Source organism: Symphodus melops (genome assembly GCF_947650265.1).
Source record: "Symphodus melops genome assembly, chromosome: 2".
NCBI classification, from domain to species: Eukaryota; Metazoa; Chordata; class Actinopteri; order Labriformes; family Labridae; genus Symphodus; species Symphodus melops.
Window position 1 is genome coordinate 348,079 of NC_136692.1, and position 22,500 is coordinate 370,578.

At 45.2% G+C, this 22,500-nt stretch overlaps 5 protein-coding genes across 6 annotated transcripts in view; 3 read left to right on the forward strand and 2 right to left on the reverse strand.

Annotated features, from left to right (window-relative positions):
* The window catches only part of LOC306820039 (equilibrative nucleoside transporter 1-like), a 13,326-nt gene extending 8,526 nt beyond the window's left edge, over nucleotides 1–4,800 (forward strand). The window contains exons 8-12 of the mRNA XM_079337687.1: nucleotides 749–816; nucleotides 978–1,086; nucleotides 1,451–1,536; nucleotides 3,532–3,731; nucleotides 3,850–4,800. Of these exons, the coding sequence (XP_079193813.1) occupies nucleotides 749–816; nucleotides 978–1,086; nucleotides 1,451–1,536; nucleotides 3,532–3,731; nucleotides 3,850–3,961 (575 nt within the window). The 3' untranslated portion in view covers nucleotides 3,962–4,800. The remainder of the gene's footprint in view (nucleotides 1–748; nucleotides 817–977; nucleotides 1,087–1,450; nucleotides 1,537–3,531; nucleotides 3,732–3,849) is intronic.
* Nucleotides 4,801–5,913: 1,113 nt separating this feature from the next.
* On the forward strand, nucleotides 5,914–8,043 carry LOC306820457 (acylphosphatase-2-like). The gene is made up of 4 exons (XM_079338309.1): nucleotides 5,914–6,300; nucleotides 7,306–7,321; nucleotides 7,561–7,670; nucleotides 7,772–8,043. The coding sequence occupies exons 1-4, from the start codon at nucleotides 6,158–6,160 to the stop codon at nucleotides 7,884–7,886; spliced, it is 384 nt and encodes a 127-aa protein (XP_079194435.1). The 5' UTR covers nucleotides 5,914–6,157; the 3' UTR covers nucleotides 7,887–8,043.
* Nucleotides 8,044–8,247: 204 nt separating this feature from the next.
* On the reverse strand, nucleotides 8,248–12,238 carry LOC306820479 (reticulon-3-B-like). Its single transcript, XM_079338328.1, has 8 exons — nucleotides 12,034–12,238; nucleotides 11,202–11,352; nucleotides 10,979–11,035; nucleotides 10,735–10,873; nucleotides 10,071–10,140; nucleotides 9,935–9,981; nucleotides 9,600–9,658; nucleotides 8,248–8,741 (listed from the first exon to the last, which is right to left on the reverse strand). The coding sequence occupies exons 1-8, from the start codon at nucleotides 12,122–12,124 to the stop codon at nucleotides 8,693–8,695; spliced, it is 663 nt and encodes a 220-aa protein (XP_079194454.1). The 5' UTR covers nucleotides 12,125–12,238; the 3' UTR covers nucleotides 8,248–8,692.
* A 504-nt stretch (nucleotides 12,239–12,742) lies between these two features.
* gemin6 (gem (nuclear organelle) associated protein 6) lies at nucleotides 12,743–13,972 on the forward strand. Its single transcript, XM_079334437.1, has 2 exons — nucleotides 12,743–12,983; nucleotides 13,225–13,972. The coding sequence occupies exons 1-2, from the start codon at nucleotides 12,853–12,855 to the stop codon at nucleotides 13,622–13,624; spliced, it is 531 nt and encodes a 176-aa protein (XP_079190563.1). The 5' UTR covers nucleotides 12,743–12,852; the 3' UTR covers nucleotides 13,625–13,972.
* A 3,702-nt stretch (nucleotides 13,973–17,674) lies between these two features.
* Nucleotides 17,675–22,500, reverse strand: part of sos1 (son of sevenless homolog 1) — a 27,469-nt gene continuing 22,643 nt past the window's right edge. The window contains exons 21-23 of one of the 2 annotated variants that reach the window (XM_079337460.1): nucleotides 22,076–22,120; nucleotides 18,545–18,666; nucleotides 17,675–18,464 (exon numbers count right to left, since the gene is read on the reverse strand). In XM_079337460.1, the coding sequence (XP_079193586.1) occupies nucleotides 18,000–18,464; nucleotides 18,545–18,666; nucleotides 22,076–22,120 (632 nt within the window). In that variant the 3' untranslated portion in view covers nucleotides 17,675–17,999. The remainder of the gene's footprint in view (nucleotides 18,465–18,544; nucleotides 18,667–22,075; nucleotides 22,121–22,500) is intronic. The other variant, XM_079337459.1, reaches the window with a different exon arrangement.

Below are 22,500 nucleotides of genomic sequence, written 5' to 3' on the forward strand. Positions count from 1 at the left end.
TCCTCAGTGTGTCTCTGTAGATAGTGGTCCTCAGTGTGTCCCTGTAGATAGTGGTCCTCAGTGTGTCTCTGTAGATAGTGGTCCTCAGTGTGTCTCTGTAGATAGTGGTCCTCAGTGTGTCCCTGTAGATAGTGGTCCTCAGTGTGTCTCTGTAGATAGTGGTCCTCAGTGTGTCTCTGTAGATAGTGGTCCTCAGTGTGTCCCTGTAGATAGTGGTCCTCAGTGTGTCTCTGTAGATAGTGGTCCTCAGTGTGTCTCTGTAGATAGTGGTCCTCAGTGTGTCCCTGTAGATAGTGGTCCTCAGTGTGTCTCTGTAGATAGTGGTCCTCAGTGTGTCTCTGTAGATAGTGGTCCTCAGTGTGTCCCTGTAGATAGTGGTCCTCAGTGTGTCTCTGTAGATAGTGGTCCTCAGTGTGTCTCTGTAGATAGTGGTCCTCAGTGTGTCTCTGTAGATAGTGGTCCTCAGTGTGTCTCTGTAGATAGTGGTCCTCAGTGTGTCTCTGTAGATAGTGGTCCTCAGTGTGTCTCTGTAGATAGTGGTCCTCAGTGTGTCTCTGTAGATAGTGGTCCTCAGTGTGTCTCTGTAGATAGTGGTCCTCAGTGTCTCCCTGTAGATAGTGGTCCTCAGTGTGTCTCCCTGTAGATAGTGGTCCTCAGTGTGTCTCTGTAGATAGTGGTCCTCAGTGTGTCTCTGTAGATAGTGGTCCTCAGTGTCCCTGTATTTATTTTGTCCCTTGTCCTTCTTCAGAGGTTCATGCTGACTCAACAGACCAAAACAAACATCAGGAAGTCTCCATGATTGAAATCTTTAAGAAGGTGAGACATCGTCAGAGACCGAGCTGGGACACCTCTCTGTTTAATTTGTAGTTTAATAGTTTGTAGACATTTTGTAGTTTTTATGGTTTGTAGTTCATGAGTTTAAAGTGCTTTAAATCTACTGATTTTGTGTGTGTGTTCCTTTGACCTTTGACCCTCAGATCTGGTTATTGGCTCTGTCCGTGTGTTTCACATTCACCGTCACCATAGGAACGTTTCCCGCCATCACCGCTGACACCAAATCCACGCTAGCTGAGGGAGGCTCCTGGGGTGAGTCCACACATCACTTCCTGTTTGTCTCAGCTCTCTTCTTCTGTGGTGGTTTTGTTTTCATCACATGAAGCTGAGACACCAAACAACGTTTTGATGTTAATGACACGTGCTCACTGAGCCTCTGATCACCTGTCAGGTGCTTCAGGTGTGGAACATGTGAGTGTGTTCATGTTTATGACATCATTAATGACTAAACTGCTGACTGACACAGTTACATAACCAGAGAGGGCCGATTGATTATTGATCCATAGTTTCTGTAATGATATTACAAATGTGACTTTAAATATGAGTAATCATTAATAATGTCCCTGTATTGATTAATCACTTTAATTATTGGGTCTTCTGATTGGTTCTTTCACAGAACAATACTTCATCCCCGTCTGCTGCTTCCTGCTCTTTAACCTGTGTGACTGGAGTGGGCGGAGCTTAACAGCTTTTTGTATGTGGGTGAGTTAAGTATAAACATCTGCCCTACAGTCACCTGTCTGTGTTCACCTGTCTGTATTCACCTGTCTGTATTCACCTGTCTGTATGTCACCTGTCTGTGTTCACCTGTCTGTGTGTCACCTGTCTGTGTGTCACCTGTCTGTGTTCACCTGTGTATTCACCTGTCTGTATGTCACCTGTCTGTATGTCACCTGTCTGTATTCACCTGTCTGTATTCACCTGTCTGTATTCACCTGTCTGTGTTCACCTGTCTGTATTCAACTGTCTGTATGTCACCTGTCTGTGTGTCACCTGTCTGTATGTCACCTGTCTGTGTGTCACCTGTCTGTATGTCACCTGTCTGTGTGTCACCTGTCTGTGTGTCACCTGTCTGTGTTCACCTGTGTATTCACCTGTCTGTATGTCACCTGTCTGTATGTCACCTGTCTGTATTCACCTGTCTGTATTCACCTGTCTGTATTCACCTGTCTGTATTCACCTGTCTGTGTTCACCTGTCTGTATTCAACTGTTTGTATGTCACCTGTCTGTGTTCACCTGTGTGTGTTCACCTGTCTGTATGTCACCTGTCTGTGTGTCACCTGTCTGTATGTCACCTGTCTGTGTGTCACCTGTCTGTGTTCACCTGTCTGTATGTCACCTGTCTGTGTGTCACCTGTCTGTATTCAACTGTCTGTATTCAACTGTCTGTGTGTCACCTGTCTGTATTCAACTGTCTGTATTCAACTGTCTGTATGTCACCTGTCTGTGTGTCACCTGTCTGTGTTCACCTGTCTGTATATCACCTGTCTGTGTGTCACCTGTCTGTATGTCACCTGTCTGTGTGTCACCTGTCTGTATTCAACTGTCTGTATTCAACTGTCTGTATTCACCTGTCTGTGTGTCACCTGTCTGTGTTCACCTGTCTGTGTGTCACCTGTCTGTGTTCACCTGTCTGTATGTCACCTGTCTGTGTTCACCTGTCTGTGTGTCACCTGTCTGTATTCACCTGTCTGTGTGTCACCTGTCTGTGTTCACCTGTCTGTGTTCACCTGTCTGTATTCAACTGTCTGTGTTCACCTGTCTGTGTTCACCTGTCTGTGTGTCACCTGTCTGTATTCACCTGTCTGTGTTCACCTGTCTGTATTCACCTGTCTGTGTTCACCTGTCTGTATTCACCTGTCTGTGTTCACCTGTCTGTGTTCACCTGTCTGTGTGTCACCTGTCTGTATATCACCTGTCTGTATATCACCTGTCTGTGTTCACCTGTCTGTATATCACCTGTCTGTGTTCACCTGTCTGTGTTCACCTGTGTGTGTTCACCTGTCTGTGTTCACCTGTCTGTATTCACCTGTCTGTGTTCACCTGTCTGTATTCAACTGTCTGTATTCACCTGTCTGTGTTCACCTGTCTGTGTTCACCTGTCTGTTCACCTGTCTGTGTTCACCTGTCTGTATTCAACTGTCTGTATTCACCTGTCTGTGTGTCACCTGTCTGTGTTCAACTGTCTGTATTCAACTGTCTGTGTTCACCTGTCTGTTCACCTGTCTGTGTTCACCTGTCTGTATTCACCTGTCTGTGTTCACCTGTCTGTATTCACCTGTCTGTGTTCACCTGTCTGTGTGTCACCTGTCTGTGTTCACCTGTCTGTATTCACCTGTGTCTGTTCACCTGTCTGTGTATTCACCTGTCTGTGTTCACCTGTCTGTATTCACCTGTGTGTTCACCTGTGTGTTCACCTGTCTGTGTTCACCTGTCTGTGTTCACCTGTCTGTGTGTTCACCTGTCTGTGTTCACCTGTCTGTGTTCACCTGTCTGTGTTCACCTGTCTGTGTGTCACCTGTCTGTGTGTTCACCTGTGTGTTCACCTGTGTGTTCACCTGTGTGTCACCTGTCTGTGTGTTCACCTGTCTGTGTTCACCTGTCTGTGTTCACCTGTCTGTGTTCACCTGTCTGTGTGTCACCTGTCTGTGTGTTCACCTGTGTGTGTTCACCTGTGTGTTCTCTTTGTGTTGCAGCCACAGAAGGACAGCGTGTTGCTCCCTGCGTCCGTCGTGTGTCGTGTCGTGTTCCTTCCTCTCTTCATGTTGTGTAACGTTCAGCCTCGTCTCAGCCTACCTGTCTACTTCCACCATGACGCCTGGTTCATCGTCTTCATGCTTCTCTTTGCCTTCAGCAACGGTTACCTGGCCAGCCTGTGCATGTGCTACGGGCCAAAGTACGCACCTGAAAAACACCTGAAAACATCTGTCAGCCTCTGACATCATTAATGTCAAACCTTAAACTTTATAAATTCATGATGAACAAAAACTAAGAGCTGATTTTCTTTTCTGCAGGAACGTTCTTCCTCATGAAGCAGAAACCGCCGGAAGCATCATGGCGTTCTTCCTGTCTCTGGGGTTGGCATTAGGAGCCGCTTCTTCCTTCATCTTCAGAGCACTGGTTTAACTGGGAACTCAACCTGTAGCACCGGTTTAAATGGAAACTACGTCTTTGTGCTGGTTGAACTGGAAGACAAAGTGTCTTTCAAAGCGTTGTTTATTTTTAAAGGTTTATTTATTTCAGGTTCATGTATTTAATGGATCCCTGATGAACACCTGGCCAGCTGTTACTCAGCTTCTATCTGTGTCAAAGAAAAGACTCCATTACTATTATTGTATCCATGGTAACGCCTGATCATCTGACTGATTCCCTGAAACATTCATCTCCATCCCATAATGTTTGTTTGTGCTGTTCACTACTCCAGTAAACAGACTGGGACAGGAGCTACATGTAGCCTGAGTCTGCATACTAACCCGACTGTTAGCATGCCGTTAGCTACATTCTAAGCTATGGGTCACTGGACATTCTAACGGTACAAGCTCCATTTTATGAGCTAGCGTGTGGCTAGCATGACCGTTGGTCCAAGAAAAGAATCACTAAAAAAGCTATATAGTTATTTTGGTATTATTTGACAACGTATAAAATTATTTGAACACAGCGCTTTCCTTTAAGCTACTAGCCAGCGACTTGAGTTCTGTGATTGGACAGTCTGAGAGCAGCAGTATGTTCAGGGGCAATTTAGTATGAACTTCTTTCATACTTCAAAATCTAGCAAACATCTGGGTATTTCTCACATACACAATAAGTGCATGGTTTAGGACATAGTCCTAGTCTGCTTAGCTGTTAGCCAGAAAGCTAATGCTATGCTAATAAGATTCAGAGTAAATATCTGCTTTGGTTTTAGAAACTGGCTGATATAAAACTGAACACCTGAACCCTTCCCAGGTGGACAACCTTATGGCAGACCTCGGTTTATTACAGTTTTAGTATGTTTTGATAGGCTACTGTATTATTACAGTTTGTTAGGGTTCTAAAATGTTCAGGGAAAACTCTAATACTTAATATTTATAAAACTTAACGGATTATTTCTGTTGTCATCATTTCAGTTTCAGTTCAGTTTCTTATTAATTCATATATAATAAAATTTCTTGTTGTGATTTGTTTTGGCTGTCTGTTTGATCTCATCTGTCTAACATCTCTTTTTATTCTATTGTTCAAATAATAATTTCTCAGAAGTTATCCACGGTATAAATTACAATCGTGCTTTTATTGAAGGATCAGCTTTAGTTTACACTCAGATTACTTTACATGAGAATAAGTGTAATAAAACGTTGAAGATATAAATCTAGAATAGGAAGTCTCGTCAAGAAGATAATATTACGTCAACTGTCAAAAATGTTTTAAAATTATATTGTTTTTTTTCCAATTGCTTCAACCCTAAAATTTTAGAAAGTTGTTCAAACTTGAGCCTGACCGATAAATCGACCAGCCGATATCAGTTTATCCAGTGGCTGTTGGTATCAGCTTTTTATTAGATATGGACCAATATTACTCAACTTATTCACCAGTCAAATATACAGTCATTTAATTTGGGTTTAATTTTGTTACACTAGCAGTTCTCTTTCACCTGCAGAGGTCGCTGTTTAGGTTACAACAAACATCAAATATATCTGAAGGATTCAACACAATGAAAACAAATGTTTATAACTTTCTATCTCTACAGATCAAACAGAGATCGAAGACATCAGCCAATAAATCGGAACATATTTTTTTCTCCCTAATATCGGTATTGGACCCCAAAATCCCAAATCAGTTGAAACTCGCCACACAAGAATCCAAACGTCAGCCCAGATTTTCACAGCTATTCACACATTCTCAGCTTCACACTTTCTGCAACACACTCGTACGTTAACGTTCAATTCCCACTTACGTACATCTGCGAAGGCAAGTCAACTGGAAGAGCATGAATTCCTTTGGGAATCTCCGGGATATCAAATATGCCAACTCCACCTGTTCATCATATTTCAGTCCTGCATGTGCTTGGATTATGTGAAACGGTGGATTTTGGAAATACTGTGTCGATGTGCTAGCTAAGGTCTAAATATGAAGAATTTAGACCTTTATTTTGACAAGCATTTACAGGAAATCATCAACAATGTCAAGGATGAATGCTAGAGATGAATTTCAAAATGAAATTGATAATTAAGTCAATGTTTCTCTTTTTGAAAGGTAGGCTACTGCAAGAAGGAGCACAGGAAGCTGCTGCTGATAAAGCAGAGCTTTTATTTGGACATGAGTGTCAGGTATCAGAGATAAAAATAAATGCAGCTCAGAGCTAAACTTCAGACGGACATGTTTCTGTCCGTTATTATATCTGCTTTGCTCTTTTGTTGTCTCCTTCAACTTGTCATGTCTAAAACCAAACTGACCTCTGTGGATTTTGAGATTTTTGGGAACGTGCAGGGTAGGTCTCATAACAAAAGCAGCTGTGTCAGCAGCTGTATGTTAGCAGCTGTGTGTTAGCATCTGTATGTTAGCAGCTGTATGTTAGCAGCTGTATGTTAGCAGCTGTGTGTTAGCATCTGTATGTTAGCAGCTGCATGTTAGCAGCTGCATGTTAGCAGCTGTATGTTAGCAGTTGTATGTTAGCAGCTGTATGTTAGCAGCTGTATGTTAGCAACTGTATGTTAGCAGCTGTATGTTAGCAGCTGTATGTTAGCAGCTGCATGTTAGCAGCTGTATGTTAGCAGCTGTGTGTCAGCAGCTGTATGTTATTAGCTGTATGTTAGCAGTTGTATGTCAGCAACTGTATGTTAGCAGCTGCATGTTAGCAGCTGCGTGTTAGCAGCTGCGTGTTAGCAGTTGTATGTCAGCAACTGTATGTTAGCAGCTGTATGTTAGCAACTGTATGTTAGCAGCTGTATGTTAGCAGTTGTATGTCAGCAACTGTATGTTAGCAGCTGTATGTTAGCAGTTGTATGTCAGCAACTGTATGTTAGCAGCTGCATGTTAGCAGCTGCGTGTTAGCAGCTGCGTGTTAGCAGTTGTATGTCAGCAACTGTATGTTAGCAGCTGTATGTTAGCAACTGTATGTTAGCAGCTGTATGTTAGCAACTGTATGTTAGCAGCTGTATGTTAGCAGTTGTATGTCAGCAGCTGTATGTTAGCAGCTGAGTGTTAGCAGCTGTGTGTCAGCAGCTGATTGTTAGCAGCTGTATGTTAGCAGCTGTATGTTAGCAGCCATGGTAACTGAAATATCTTGGTTATTACGTTTCTGAATGTATTAATTTACTGATATTTGATCATTAAGACATGCTTAAAATTCATGATACTTTGTGGAGTGTCACAGGTTTATCTGTGTTTATAATGAGACAAATGAGTAAAAGGTGTGATTGTCCTATCAAACAACACTGATTCACTTTATTTGGCTGATAATGTGACACTAACAAGTTTGTCTGTTTCAGGCGTTTCGTTTGCTTCAGAATGGTGAGTTTCTTCCTAAACTATTTATTAGCACTGTTAGCATGAACTAATGAAATTAATGCATTCTTTTTTTGAATTGCGATTAATCTCATGCTATTCCGCACCATAGAGAGTTATCCTCTCTCTCTATTTTGAAATTCTTAATAATGGAACTTCAACATTGGATCAAAATTGCAACTCAATCACAATTTCCCATCAAAATGTGATTAATCACGATAAAAACATAAATATATGTCTGTCAGTACACAGAGGATCAGGGTCAGTCTCTGGGTCTGAGCGGTTGGGTGAAGAACACCAAACAGGGTACTGTGATTGGACAAATCCAGGGACCGCCTGATCAAGTTCATGAGATGTGAGTCCACATGCTGACCGGAGAACACAAATCCACATAGTGACAAACCCGAGACCACCTCAGTCCACATTGGTGTTTTTGTTTCTTTGTTTTTTTCTCAGGATACTGTGGCTGACTAATGTTGGCAGTCCCAGCTCTCGTATCGACCGAGCAGTCTTCTCCAACCACAGAGACATTTCTAAACTGGAGATCCACGGCTTCTCGACCCGCTACTGAGCATGCTCAGTTAATCATCAAGTTGATCCCAATTTGATAGCACAAGAACAATTATTAACCCAGAGAAACTGAACTGAACATTTTTAAAATACAAATGAGATCAAACTGAAATTAAGTTTAATTGTAAAACATGAACTTTTCCTTTAATGGTAATAAAGTGAACTGTTCCTTTAATGGTTATAAAGTGAACTGTTCCTTTAATGATAATAAAGTGAACTGTTCCTTTAATGGTAATAAAGTGAACTGTTCCTTTAATGATAATAAAATGAACTGTTCCTTTAATGATAATAAAGTGAACTGTTCCTTTAATGATAATAAAGTGAACTGTTCCTTTAATGGTAATAAAGTGAACTGTTCCTTTAATGGTAATAAAGTGAACTGTTCCTTTAATGATAATAAAGTGAACTGTTCCTTTAATGGTAATAAAGTGAACTGTTCCTTTAATGATAATAAAGTGAACTGTTCCTTTAATGATAATAAAGTGAACTGTTCCTTTAATGGTAATAAAGTGAACTGTTCCTTTAATGATAATAAAGTGAACTGTTCCTTTAATGATAATAAAGTGAACTGTTCCTTTAATGGTTATAAAGTGAACTGTTCCTTTAATGGTTATAAAGTGAACTGTTCCTTTAATGGTAATAAAGTGAACTGTTCCTTTAATGATAATAGAAGTCAAAGGGTTGAAGGACAGATTTATTCATTTTTTAAGAATAATTTCAGCAGGTCAATCACTGACAAATGGACCAATGGGGGGCGGGGGGGGGGGGGGGGGGGGGGGGGGGGCACTGTGTCTGCAGGTCAGGTGGTCAGTCAGCTTTCGTTCTCTTCACTGCTCCAGGTAACCTGTTGTGTAACCTGGAAAACACACAGTTTGTGTTGAACATATCATAACAACAAACAACAACAACAACAAAGGCGTCTCCTACAACGAGAACTTTTTTTGATTTCTCAACTCAGACCTTTAACACCTAAACCCGCCTGTCTGTACGGCACCGAAGGAAGAACCCGGACGGAACGAACCCGGACGGAACGAACCCGGACGGAACGAACCCGGACGGAACGAACCGTTGTGCCTCTGGTAATGAACTTTTAGCAAATATATACATTTATGTAGATTTCTTTCCGGAGCTTCAGTGTTGAGTTCTTTTTTGCATCTCAAGTTCTATGCTGTGTTGTTATGTTCTCAAGTTCTATGCTGTGTTGTTATGTTCTCAAGTTCTATGCTCTGTTGTTATGTTCTCAAGTTCTATGCTGTGTTGTTATGTTCTCAAGTTCTATGCTCTGTTGTTATGTTCTCAAGTTCTATGTTCTTCTAGTGATCTGCTCCTCTCGTGTATTTTGAGGGGTTTTAGAACCGATCAGTTCTGGGGACTTTCTGAAGAGGAACCGTCCCCTCAGCGTGGGGACTTTATCTGAATCTAGTCTGAAGAAGGAGCTAAAAAAGGAGGAGGGTTCCAACAGCTCCGAGAACTATGAACAAGTTCCTGCAGTCCAAAGAACACCTGAAGTTCTGCTCTGCTCATGTTCTGTGTTCCTATCTCCCGTGCTGTGTTTTTGGAGAGCTTGTGCATCATGTTGTGTTTCTGTTTCCATGCAGACGTCTTTGTGTTATTTACTGATTCTGGGAGAAGCAGCTGAATGTGTGCTGGACAGACGTTACCAAGGAGACGATAAAGTGTTCCAGAATGTTCTGTTGTTCTTCTATTAACTCACTTCTGCAGCGACTCCTCCACTCGGCCCCGAATCACCTCCATGTAGTGATCAATCTGCGTCTACACACACACACACACACACACACACACACACACACACACACACACACACACACACACACACACACACACACACACACACACACACTGTGACTGATACTGCCAGCTGTAGGCGCAACATCTGTCCTGATAACGAGCCAACACAACCACACAGAGGCCATGTATGCCTCCGCTGAGGAAAATAGTTCCTTGAATAATGAATCAGTTTCAGCCCTCCTAACAGAACTCCTGAATAAAACATGACAGGAGTGTTGATGATGTTCGCCTGGTCTGTACCTTCTTCTTCTGGTAGATCAGGGGAGTCGTGAAGAAGATGACATCCGCTGCACACAAAGAAGAAACACGGTCACTCAAACCCAGAACCGAGGGGAATCAAACCTGTTCTAACCAACAGGACCGGTCACAGACTCACCGAGGATCAGGATGGTGACGCCGTTAAAGATCGACCCAATGTACGTCATCAACCACATCCCAGCAGCCAGCTGGGACAGACGCCGAACATTTAAAGAACATGACGGGAAAATGAGATAGAACATAAACAGAACATTAAAAACTGAAGAAATTAGGAAAAACTTAGAGTTTACATTTAGCTTGAAATGAAGCATTAGCTGTAAGCATTACATTTAGTGTTAGCTGTTAGCATTACAGTTAGCATTAGCTGTAAGCATTACATTTAGCGTTAGCTGTCAGCATAACAGTTAGCATTAGCTGTCAGCGTTACAGTAAGCATTAGCTGTCAGCATTAGCTGTAAGCATTACATTTAGCGTTAGCTGTCAGCGTTACAGTAAGCATTAGCTGTCAGCATTACAGTTAGCATTAGCTGTCAGCGTTACATTTAGCATTAGCTGTCAGCATTACAGCTAGCATTAGCTGTAAGCGTTACATTTAGCATTAGCTGTCAGCATTACAGTTAGCATTAGCTGTAAGCGTTACATTTAGCATTAGCTGTCAGCATTACAGTTAGCATTAGCTGTCAGCATTACAGTTAGCATTAGCTGTAAGCGTTACATTTAGCATTAGCTGTCAGCATTACAGTTAGCATTAGCTATTCGCATGAGCATCAACAAGTTCTGACCTTCAGAGAGTCCACCAAGTCCTCGACCAGCAGCAGCCTCCGAGTCTGATTACTGAACCAGTTCAAATGAACCAGAGACTGATCAGCCAGCTGACGGACCGTCTCCGATGACAACGAGATGTCCCGGTCCAACAGAGACCTGAGAGGATCAGAAGAACACTTAGTGTGTGTGTGTGTGTGTGTGTGTGTGTGTATAGATGTGTGTGTGTGTATAGATGTGTGTGTGTGTGTGTGTGTGTGTTACCTGAATGGATGACCTTCGTCTGATTTCTGAATGGCCTGGATCACAGATTTATATACCCTGTGGACAGGAAGTCAAAGTTATTAAAGTAAGTGACCTCATCACACCTGAGACCTTTACCTGTGACCTCATCACACCTGAGACCTTTACCTGTGACCTCATCACACCTGATGGATATGATGAACTCTTTTGACAGTACACTTCCCAGGTGGCCCCGCCCTCTCACCTGAATGTGATGGTGATACAGAGGCAGGTAAGCAGCAGGTAGGACACCACACTGATGACCGACAGCGTTGCCACGGAGATAAGGACGAGCAGAGACAGGCTGAAAGCGACAGCAGACTTCTTTGGTTCTTTCCAGTGGACGAGTTCTAAGGCTGCATGAGAGTAAAAAGGTAGAAAGATTTGAACACCTGTTGAGCTCAGGTGTGACTAATACACCTGTCACCTTCTGCCACCTGACGGGTTGAAAACCTGCTTCCTCTCTGGGATCACAAAGATCTTAGATATTCTCAATAATCTGTCTGATGTTTGCTGGTGATCACATGTGATGTATTAGCAGTCTGAGGGGTCAGAGGTCACCAGATTAACATCCTGCAGCTGTAAGCAGCTTGAATTAAAGTCTGAATAACAGAATCACCTGACTGTTAGCAAACAGAGCACAATGAGCTGTGTGTGTGTGTGTGTGTGTGTGTGTGTGTGTGTGTGTGTGTGTGTGTGTGTGTGTGTGTGTGTGTGTGATCACACTAACCAACATGCTAATCAACTAGCCGGTAAGCTAACAGCTCTCATGCTAACTAACACGAGTAATATCTGCAGCAGGTAGTTAGCTTTACAGTTAGCTACAGTTTAAAGGGCCAGTACAAGACTTATTCTAAACCAATCCTGTTGATCTGAGGTGACCGTTACCATGACAACAAGTTACACACTGCCAAAAGAAAGGCATTAGATTAACTTTAAGATTATTATGATCATCAACCAATCAGCAGTGAGCTTTGCAATCAGCTGATCAGCTGTCTCCATGATGGCAGAGAGAGATGTGCACAGGTGAGTCGTACCTGAGTGCGAGAGGTCTCTGAGCGAGGAGGAGGAGGAGGAGGCGTTGTTGGGTGATGAAGCGTCAGAGCTGCTGCTGGTGGAGTCGGCCATCTTCCTCCTCTGAGTGTGAGCGTGTGCAGTCTGACCCCCACTCTCAGCTGCTGGAAACCACTGTGATGTCACCTAAGGGGCGGGGCTTATGTGAAGGGGCGGGCCCACACGCCAGCAATCAGAGCTCTTTAAGCACACACACACACACACACACACACACACACACACACAGGTATTCTCCATCCAGAGACTAAAGTGGACTCTCAGGTATCACCCTAAAATCACCTTCCCGCCTCCAACTGGTGCACAATACAGCGGCTCAGCTTCTTACTGGTTTACACACACGACATCACTCCTCTCCTCGCTTTCCTCCACTGGTTACCAGTCCCTTCCAGAAGAGATCTTTAGATCACTTACTATGACAACACAGACCAGTTCCAAGGTCCAGGCTCAAATCAAAGGGGGGCCGAGTGTTTGGGGTCAGGGACTCTCAGATTCAGCTGACTGTGACACTGATGGTTTTAATGTGACCATCCTTCTGCTGCTGTTCAGCATTCATCACATTTACCTGCATCATGACGTCATCTCCCTCTTCGAGCTGCTGTTGGATTCTGTTGTAGTGTACCGTGTTAACCTGCAGGGGGCGACAGCGCTTCACTCCATCAATGCGACCGGAAGCGGAACCTTCTGAGGGTGCTGTGTTTTCTCCGGAGCGGTTTAAAGCGCGTGCAGCTGTGAGGTGTGTCGTTTGTGTTCATTTCACATCAGGCAGGTCGTTTCGGACCGTGATGCAGTGTGACTGGCCTCTGTTAGGTCCGCTGCAGTGGACAAGTTACGTCAACAAACAGGTGAGGGTGAAGGCGGGAAAAGATGAAGAGCACCGCGGCTGGCTATTAACAGTGGACCCGGTGTCAGCCAGGTGAGACACACACACACACACACACACACACACACACACACACACACACACACACACACACACACACACACACACACTGAATAAAGTCACCTGTATTCATCACCATGGTAACAGTCCCACCTGAGGTTTTAGATCTGGATGAATTGATACAGATGTTCTGAGGGTCTTACAGGAAGTGATGTCATAAACCTGGGGCATCTGATGGTTCATGACTGATGCTGATCTTTTCTCTGAGTTGCAGTCTGGTCCTGGTGGACTTCGGGTTGCCGGGCAAGGCCTCAGTCCAGGTGGTGATGGGTCATGCGGTGGAGGAGGTTCAGGTCCTGCAGGAGGCAGACCAGGAGACCACAGAGCGCCTCCAGTCCTCCTTCCTCCCCCCGACTCCCCGCAGACTGGACCCCGAGGTCCTGACCACCACCAGGGTGCGGGTCCGAAGCTGGCTGGAGAAGAATCGGATCCCTGTGGAGGAGGAGGGGGCGGAGCTTAGGGTTGCGGGGGTCCTGACTATTGCTGCCCCGTACGGATCTGAAGACTGCTCCTGTTCAAACCAGATCATCTTAGACCGCATCCAGAGACTGCTCCAGAACCAACCAGATGCTCTAGACACTGAAGCAGAACCAACCGGATCCCCCAAAGACTGATCCAGATTCTGATCAAGACTGACCCTGAAGGACTTGGACTTAAAGTCGACCCATCAGATCCCTGATCTGTGTCCAACCAATCAGAGAGCTTTAACAACTTTGACTGACAGTACATCTGGGGTCAGTTTGGCCCCGCCCCCTCCTGATGTATTCAGATTGAAGGAATCTAGAAACTTGAGAAAATACGTTTTTTTTGTTCAGATGTTTGATGACTAAAGAAATGAAACTTTATTAAACTGAAATCTGAAAAATATGAACCTTTAATGTTTAGATGTTTTGTTTTGAAATCGTTACGATCAGCTGATCCATGTTTAAAAAACCACTTCAATAAAACTGCAGAAGAAGAAACGGCTGGTGTTGATCTGTTACCATGACGAGAGACAGGAAGTGTTGGTGGGAGAAAGTGGATTTGAACTCGCCTCTGTACACGCAACATGAACGCCAGGCCATCGGCGCTCTCCGTGTTTACGCTCTACGAGTGAATGTTTTGAGTCGGCATAGACTCGAACTAAAAAGACTTAAATATGAACATCTGAAGCCTGAGTGTTGTCACCTGTCTGTTCCTGCAGGGGGCGCTGGAGTCCCATAGCTGGCGGTCTGTGTGCTGTAAACATGTTCATGTCTGCTGTAAAAACAGGCTGTTTGAATGGGTGTGTATGTGACTTCCTGTGCTGCTGCAGCCAGCCTCTAGTGGACACTCCAGGAACTCAATCAATCAATCAATCAATCTTTATTTATATAGCGTCAATTCATAACAGGCGTTATCTCAAGACACTTTACAAAAGCAGGTAAAGGACCTTACTGTTTGTCTGTTAACATTAACAAAGAGCAGGTAAACATGCTCATTGTTATGTTTACATAAAGCAGGTAAAGGACCTTACTGATGGCTATATTACAAGAGCCCAGCTGAATCCATCATAGCGTGGCAAGAAACAACTTCCTTTTAACAGGCAGAAATCTTCAGCAGACCCGGATCATGATGAACAGCCATCTGCTAAACTGTGCTGGGCTTGAAAATGGGACAAGATGAAGACAGAAGGATAGGATGGGATAGGTGGGGGGGGGGGGGGGGGGGGGGGGGGTTGTTTGGGCAGGCCATCCTCACCAACAGTCCCAAGGAACCTAAGAGAGCTCAAGGAACCTAAGAGAGCTCAAGGAACCTAAGAGAGCTCAAAAGGAGAGGTTAGAATACAAAGATAGAGACAAGCTACTGCTTGTCACTATAGACATATCTTATTACTATAAGGTGAGAAAGCTGGGAGAGAGAGAGGGAGAGAGAGATAAGAGATCCTGGTGCCAGTTCCCCCGGTAGTCTAGACCTATAGCAGCATAACTATGAGCTGGTCCTAAGCCAGCCCTAACTATAAGATTTATCACAAAGAAAAGTTTGAAGTCTATTCTTAAAAGTACCTAGTGTGTCTGCCTCCCGGACCCCGACTGGTAGACGATTCCAAAGGAGCCTGATAACTAAAGGCTCTACCTCCCATAGTACTTTTAGAGACTATAGGCACCACGAGCAGGCCTGCATTCTGGGAACGTCATGTTCTTGATGGATAGTACGGTACAATTAACTCTTTAAGATACGATGGTGCCTGACCGTTTAGAGCTTTGTAGGTGAGCAGAAGGATTTTAAATTCTATTCTAGATTTTATAGGGAGCCAATGGAGAGAAGCCAATACAGGAGTCATGTGGTCCCTTTTCCTCGTTCTAGTAAGAACACGAGCTGCAGCGTTTTGGACGAGTTGGAGGGTCTTTAGAGATTTACCATAGCACCCTGCTAAAATAGAATTACAGTAATCCAACCTGGAGGTAACAAATGCATGAACTAATTTTTCAGCATCATTTTGTGACAGGATCTGTCTGATCTTAGAGATATTACCAAGGTGAAAATAAGCTGTCCTTGAAATGTGTTTAATGTAGGAATCAAAGGACATATCCTGATCAAACAGAACTCCTAGGTTCCTAACAGTGGTACTAGAGGCTACACTAATACTACTAAGGGCCGTCATATCATCAGAGAAAGTCTCTCTAAGGTTCTTAGGACCAATCACTAGAACTTCAGTCTTGTCTGAGTTGAGCAGTAAGAAGTTTCTGGTCATCCAGGTCCTGATGTCCTTGAGGCTTCTAGTTTACGAAGCTGGTTGGCGTCTTCTGGCTTCATTGCTATGTAGAGCTGAGTATCGTCTGCATAGCAATGAAAGTTCATGGAGTGTTTTCTCATAATACTACCTAGAGGAAGCATATGCAGCCAGCCTCTAGTGGACGCTCCAGGAACTGCAGCCAGCCTCTAGTGGACACTCCAGGAACTGCAGCCAGCCTCTAGTGGACACTCCAGGAACTGCAGCCAGCCTCTAGTGGACACTCCAGGAACTGCAGCCAGCCTCTAGTGGACACTCTAGGAACTGCAGCCAGCCTCTAGTGGACACTCTAGGAACTGCAGCCAGCCTCTAGTGGACACTCCAGGTACTGCAGGAGTTCATACTTCAGCTTCATGTTTCAACAGTGGAGGTTGCTGCTTGCCACAGCCACGTATCTGTGCTTCAGTGCTGTTCTATCGAACACTGTTCTACCCTCGAGTTAGCTTTATCAGCCTGTCCAGTCACATCAGTATCTGCTGTCCGATATTCACCAACGTTGCTTAATTTATTCACCAGTCAAATATTGTTTTGAGTTCATTTGTTACACTAGCAGCTCTTTCACCAGCAGAGGGCGCTGTATGTATATATTGAAGCTGGTGTTGTCTAGACCACACTATCCAAGGCCAAGACAGACTAATGTGCAGGGGGCGTGTCCCTCACTTAGACCAGAACAGCGGGAAGGTTGCGTCCGTAACCAGGGGATAAAAGTCTAACTGCAAATAAATAGAAGTTATGTTTGTTTAGAAACAGGCGTCTCCCTTCTATTCACTCAAATCTCCAGTCTTCCCAGTCCGAGGCCGAGACAAGACCGAGTTTGAGTACTACAACACCAGTGTAGAGCGGTGATGATCGTACATGCTCAGTTACTTTCAGATGAGTGACCATCTTGTCTTCATTAAACATCTTTGTTTGACAGCTGAGGGATCAACTCTAAATCTATCTCTGCAGAACGAGCTCCAAGAGAACGCCCGATATAAGATTATCGGTCGGGTCCTCACGGTGCAGCAGGTTGGAACACATCTCTGATATCTGGGCTTTTCACCTGGATCAATCATCCCGACTTATGTTCAATATGTTCTTTTAATCCAACCTTGCTTCTACGTATGTTAAAGGTCACATGACCTCCTCTTCTTCAGGTGAAATCAGTGTCCTCGCTCCTCTTCATCATGTGTGTGAAGTGTGTTGTTGTAACTCCACTCTGATCCTGTATTTGATCATGTCTATAAACCCCTCTATTTCAGCCCTGCTCAGAACAGGCTGTTTCTGTGTCTGTAGCTTTAAATATGTAAATGAGCTGTGTCTGACCACGCCCCCTCTCTGCTCTGTAGCTTTAAATAAGTAAATGAGCTGTGCCTGTACCTTTAAATATGTAAATGAGCTGTGTCTGACTGTAGCTTTAAATAAGTAAATGAGCTGTGCCTGTACCTTTAAATATGTAAATGAGCTGTGTCTGACTGTAGCTTTAAATATGTAAATGAGCTGTGCCTGACTGTAGCTTTAAATATGTAAATGAGCTGTGTCTGACTGTAGCTTTAAATATGTAAATGAGCTGTGTCTGACTGTAGCTTTAAATATGTAAATGAGCTGTGTCTGACTGTAGCTTTAAATATGTAAATGAGCTGTGTCTGACTGTAGCTTTAAATATGTAAATGAGCTGTGTCTGACTGTAGCTTTAAATATGTAAATGAGCTGTGCCTGTGTGCTGTCTGAAGCTTTATTTTGGGAAAAAAAGAGGAAACTTCAAGATCGCAGGTTACGGCACTAACTGTCTGTAGTGGACTGTGGTGGTCTTTATTGGACTACTGTGGTCTGCAGTGGACTGTGATATTGTGTAGTTGACTTTGGTGGTCTGTAGTGGACTTTGGTGGTCTGTAGTGGACTGTAGTCAACTTGATAAAGACAGTAGACCTGGTTTTGGTTCCCTTGTCGTTTTTTTATTGGAGGATCCACTCGGAGACCAGAACCGTCACAGTACCTCTGTGGTTCTGGTCCAGGTCCTGACGGGTCCTCAAAGTCCTGTAGCCTGAGGCCACATCAGTCAGTTTTTCACAATAAGAGCACATGATCTGCATTTTATTTTGACAGTCCAGATTGGATCAGAGCATCTTGATTGGCCCGTTTGTTTTAAATCCAGCCATTAGTTCTGATCCAATCAGCTGTAGTGTTTCCATTTCTAGTCCCGCCTCAAACAGGCTGTCCAATCAGCTGCCCCCTTACAGAAGGTCCAGGCTGGCCAATCATAAGGCAGGGGGCGTGTCCAGCAGGGGGGCGTGGCTCAGAGACTCCCTCTTGTAGGTTTTTGGGGGAAGTTTTGGGACACCATGTCGGGGGGGAACAGGGGGGCCATCCAGGGGAAGGAGGGATAAGGGGGGCGAGGGGAGGGCCGTCTTCTTTGAGGCGGGGAGGGGGCTGGGGGTGACGGGGGCAGGATGGGGAGGTGAGGAGGCAATAGGAGCGGAGCTGACGCAGGGGGAGGGGGAGGAGGTGGAGGGGAAGAAGGCCTGAGGCAGCAGGTCACAGCGAGGCGGGCGGCCCTGAGGGGGGGGCAGGAGGTGCAGGGGGGAGCTCAGAGGCTCCCGAGGCGGCAGAGAGGGGGGGCTGTCCGGGGGAGACGACGACAACGACGAGTAACGAGTGGGGACGAGCTTACAGGTGGGCTGTCGAGGCGGCACTGCGGGGGGGCTGTCCAACTGTGACATCATCTGTGGAAAGGGGGGGGGGGACAGAGTGAGAACAGAACCAGACAGATTGTTCTGGTTCTAATCACAACATCGAGGTTTACCTTTGAAGGAGACGACTCAGCAGGAGCTGACTCAGGACGTCTGCGAGGAGGAACCGGAGGAGGAACCGGAACCTCCTCAGAACCACGGCTGAAGCTCACCATGGAGGAGACCGAGGAGGATCCTGAGAGGAGAACACACAGCGTTAGAACCACACATGAAAAAAGGAGAACAGTGCGAAAACCACACACACACACACACACACACACACAAAGAGAACACAGCTTTAGAACCACACACAAAGAGAACACACAGCTTTAGAACCACACACAAAGAGAACACAAAGCTTTAGAACCACACACACACACACACACACACACACACACACACACACAAAGAGAACACACAGCGTTAGAACCACACACACAAAGAGAACACACAGCGCTAGAGCCACACACACACACAAAGAGAACACAGCTTTAGAACCACACACACAAAGAGAACACAGCTTTAGAACCACACACACAAAGAGAACACAGCGCTACAATTTGACACAGCGCTTGAATTTCCCTCGGGATCAATAAAGTATCTATCTATCTAACCACACACACAAAGAGAACACACAGCGTTAGAACCACACACAGATCACAGCTTTAGCACCACACACACAAAGAGAACACACAGCGTTAGAACCACACACACAAAGAGAACACACAGCTTTAGAACCACACACACAAAGAGAACACAGCGTTAGAACCACACACACAAAGAGAACACACAGCTTTAGCACCACACACACAAAGAGAACACACAGCGTTAGAACCACACACACAAAGAGAACACACAGCTTTAGAACCACACACACAAAGAGAACACAGCGTTAGAACCACATACACAAAGAGAACACACAGCGTTAGAACCACACACACAAAGAGAACACACAGCTTTAGAACCACACACACACACACAAAGAGAACACAGCTTTAGAACCACACACACACACAAAGAGAACACACAGCGTTAGAACCACACACACAAAGAGAACACACAGCTTTAGAACCACACACACAGAACACAGCTTTAGAACCACACACACACAAAGAGAACACAGTGCTAGAACCACACACACAAAGAGAACACACAGCGTTAGAACCACACACACAAAGAATACAGCTTTAGAACCACACACACAAAGAGAACACACAGCTTTAGAATCACACACACAAAGAGAACAGTGTTAGAACCACACACACAAAGAGAACACAGCGTTAGAACCACACACACAAAGAGAACACAGCTTTAGAACCACACACACAAAGAGAATACACAGCGTTAGAACCACACACACAAAGAGAACACAGCTTTAGAACCACACACACAAAGAGAACACACAGCGTTAGAACCACACACACAAAGAGAACACACAGCTTTAGAACCACACACAAAGAGAACACAGCTTTAGAACCACACACAAAGAGAACACAGCTTTAGAACCACACACAAAGAGAACACAGCTTTAGAACCACACACAAAGAGAACACAGCTTTAGAACCACACACACAAAGAGAACACACAGCTTTAGAACCACACACAAAGAGAACACAGCTTTAGAACCACACACACACACACACACAAAGAGAACACAGCTTTAGAACCACACACACACACACAAAGAGAACACACAGCGTTAGAACCACACACACAAAGAGAACACACAGCTTTAGAACCACACACAAAGAGAACACAGCTTTAGAACCACACACGCACAAAGAGAACACACAGTGCTAGAACCACACACACAAAGAGAACACACAGCGTTAGAACCACACACACAAAGAACACAGCTTTAGAACCACACACACAAAGAGAACACACAGCTTTAGAATCACACACACAAAGAGAACAGTGTTAGAACCACACACACAAAGAGAACACAGCGTTAGAACCACACACACAAAGAGAACACAGCTTTAGAACCACACACACAAAGAGAACACACAGCTTTAGAATCACACACACAAAGAGAATACACAGCGTTAGAACCACACACACAAAGAGAACACACAGCTTTAGAACCACACACACACAAAGAGAACACACAGCTTTAGAACCACACACAAAGAGAACACAGCTTTAGAACCACACACAAAGAGAACACAGCTTTAGAACCACACACACACACACACAAAGAGAACACAGCTTTAGAACCACACACACACACACAAAGAGAACACACAGCGTTAGAACCACACACACAAAGAGAACACACAGCTTTAGAACCACACACACAAAGAGAACACACAGCTTTAGAACCACACACAAAGAGAACACAGCTTTAGAACCACACACAAAGAGAACACACTGACAGGAAGAGTAACACACAGGTGACATCATGACACTTGGAGGTGACTTTAATGGAAACACCTGTACAGGTGTGATCCACCTCATGTTCAGTCTGGATCAGATCGGTACAGGTGGATCATCCTGACATCACTTCATCCACAGTTCAACATGATCGGATGGTTTCCATGGAGATGGACAACGAAAACAAGTGCTGAACAGGTGTGTTAAAAGTTTGGCTGGTCAGTGTGTGATGAAGGTTTGAGTGAGACAGGTGAGGGATGAAGGTGAGACAGGTGAGAGATGAAGGTGAGACAGGTGAGACAGGTGAGGGATGAAGGTGAGACAGGTGAGACAGGTGAGAGATGAAGGTGAGACAGGTGAGACAGGTGAGGGATGAAGGTGAGACAGGTGAGGGATGAAGGTGAGACAGGTGAGACAGGTGAGAGATGAAGGTGAGACAGGTGAGAGATGAAGGTGAGACAGGTGAGGGATGAAGGTGAGACAGGTGAGACAGGTGAGAGATGAAGGTGAGACAGGTGAGAGATGAAGGTGAGACAGGTGAGTGATGAAGGTGAGGGATGAAGGTGAGACAGGTGAGGGATGAAGGTGAGGACAGGTGAGACAGGTGAGAGATGAAGGTGAGACAGGTGAGAGATGAAGGTGAGACAGGTGAGAGATGAAGGTGAGACAGGTGAGGGATGAAGGTGAGGGATGAAGGTGAGGGATGAAGGTGAGACAGGTGAGGGATGAAGGTGAGGGATGAAGGTGAGACAGGTGAGGGATGAAGGTGAGACAGGTGAGAGATGAAGGTGAGACCAGGTGAGGGATGAAGGTGAGACAGGTGAGGGATGAAGGTGAGACAGGTGAGGGATGAAGGTGAGACAGGTGAGTGATGAAGGTGAGGGATGAAGGTGAGGGATGAAGGTGAGACAGGTGAGAGATGAAGGTGAGACAGGTGAGAGATGAAGGTGAGGGATGAAGGTGAGGGATGAAGGTGAGACAGGTGAGTGATGAAGGTGAGACAGGTGAGTGATGAAGGTGAGACAGGTGAGGGATGAAGGTGAGACAGGTGAGTGATGAAGGTGAGGACAGGTGAGGGATGAAGGTGAGGACAGGTGAGTGATGAAGGTGAGACAGGTGAGTGATGAAGGTGAGACAGGTGAGGATGAAGGTGAGACAGGTGAGTGATGAAGGTGAGACAGGTGAGTGATGAAGGTGATGTACGGAGAGTCAGGAGGGTCATACTAACGTGGGACCGTGCGGCAGAGAGACCACAGAGAAGATACTGTCGCAGGCTGCAGAGTGAAGAGGAGAAAACACTGTGAGGAGGAGACAGGAGGAAGGAGGAGGAGGAGGAGACGAGGAAGGAGGAGGAGGAGGAGACAGGAGGAAGGAGGAGGAGGAGGAGACAGGGAGGAAGGAGGAGGAGGAGGAGACAGGAGGGGAGGGAGGAGAGGAGAGGAGAGAGGAGAAAGCACGAAGGAGAGGGAGGAGGTAGGAGAGAGGGGAGGAGACGAGAGGAGAGGAGACGAGGAGAGGAGACGAGGAGAGGAGAGGAGACGAGGAGCAGGAGAGGAGAAAGGAGAGGAGGGAGAGGAGGAAAGGAGACGAGACGAGGAGACGAGACGAGACGAGGAGAGGAGACGAGGAGAGAGGAGGGGAGAAGAAACGAGGA

Coding starts and splice junctions, on each gene's coding strand:
- LOC306820457 (XM_079338309.1), top strand. CDS start 6,158: ATGCAGCTCAGAGCTAAACTTCAGACGGACATGTTTCTGTCCGTTATT. Junction 7,671..7,771: donor CCTGATCAAGTTCATGAGAT/GTGAGTCCACAT, acceptor TTTTTTTCTCAG/GATACTGTGGCTGACTAATG.
- LOC306820479 (XM_079338328.1), bottom strand. CDS start 12,124: ATGGCCGACTCCACCAGCAGCAGCTCTGACGCTTCATCACCCAACAAC. Junction 9,982..10,070: donor CGTCACCATCCTGATCCTCG/GTGAGTCTGTGA, acceptor CTTTGTGTGCAG/CGGATGTCATCTTCTTCACG. Junction 9,659..9,934: donor TGATCTACCAGAAGAAGAAG/GTACAGACCAGG, acceptor GTGTGTGTGTAG/ACGCAGATTGATCACTACAT.
- gemin6 (XM_079334437.1), top strand. CDS start 12,853: ATGCAGTGTGACTGGCCTCTGTTAGGTCCGCTGCAGTGGACAAGTTAC. Junction 12,984..13,224: donor GTGGACCCGGTGTCAGCCAG/GTGAGACACACA, acceptor TCTGAGTTGCAG/TCTGGTCCTGGTGGACTTCG.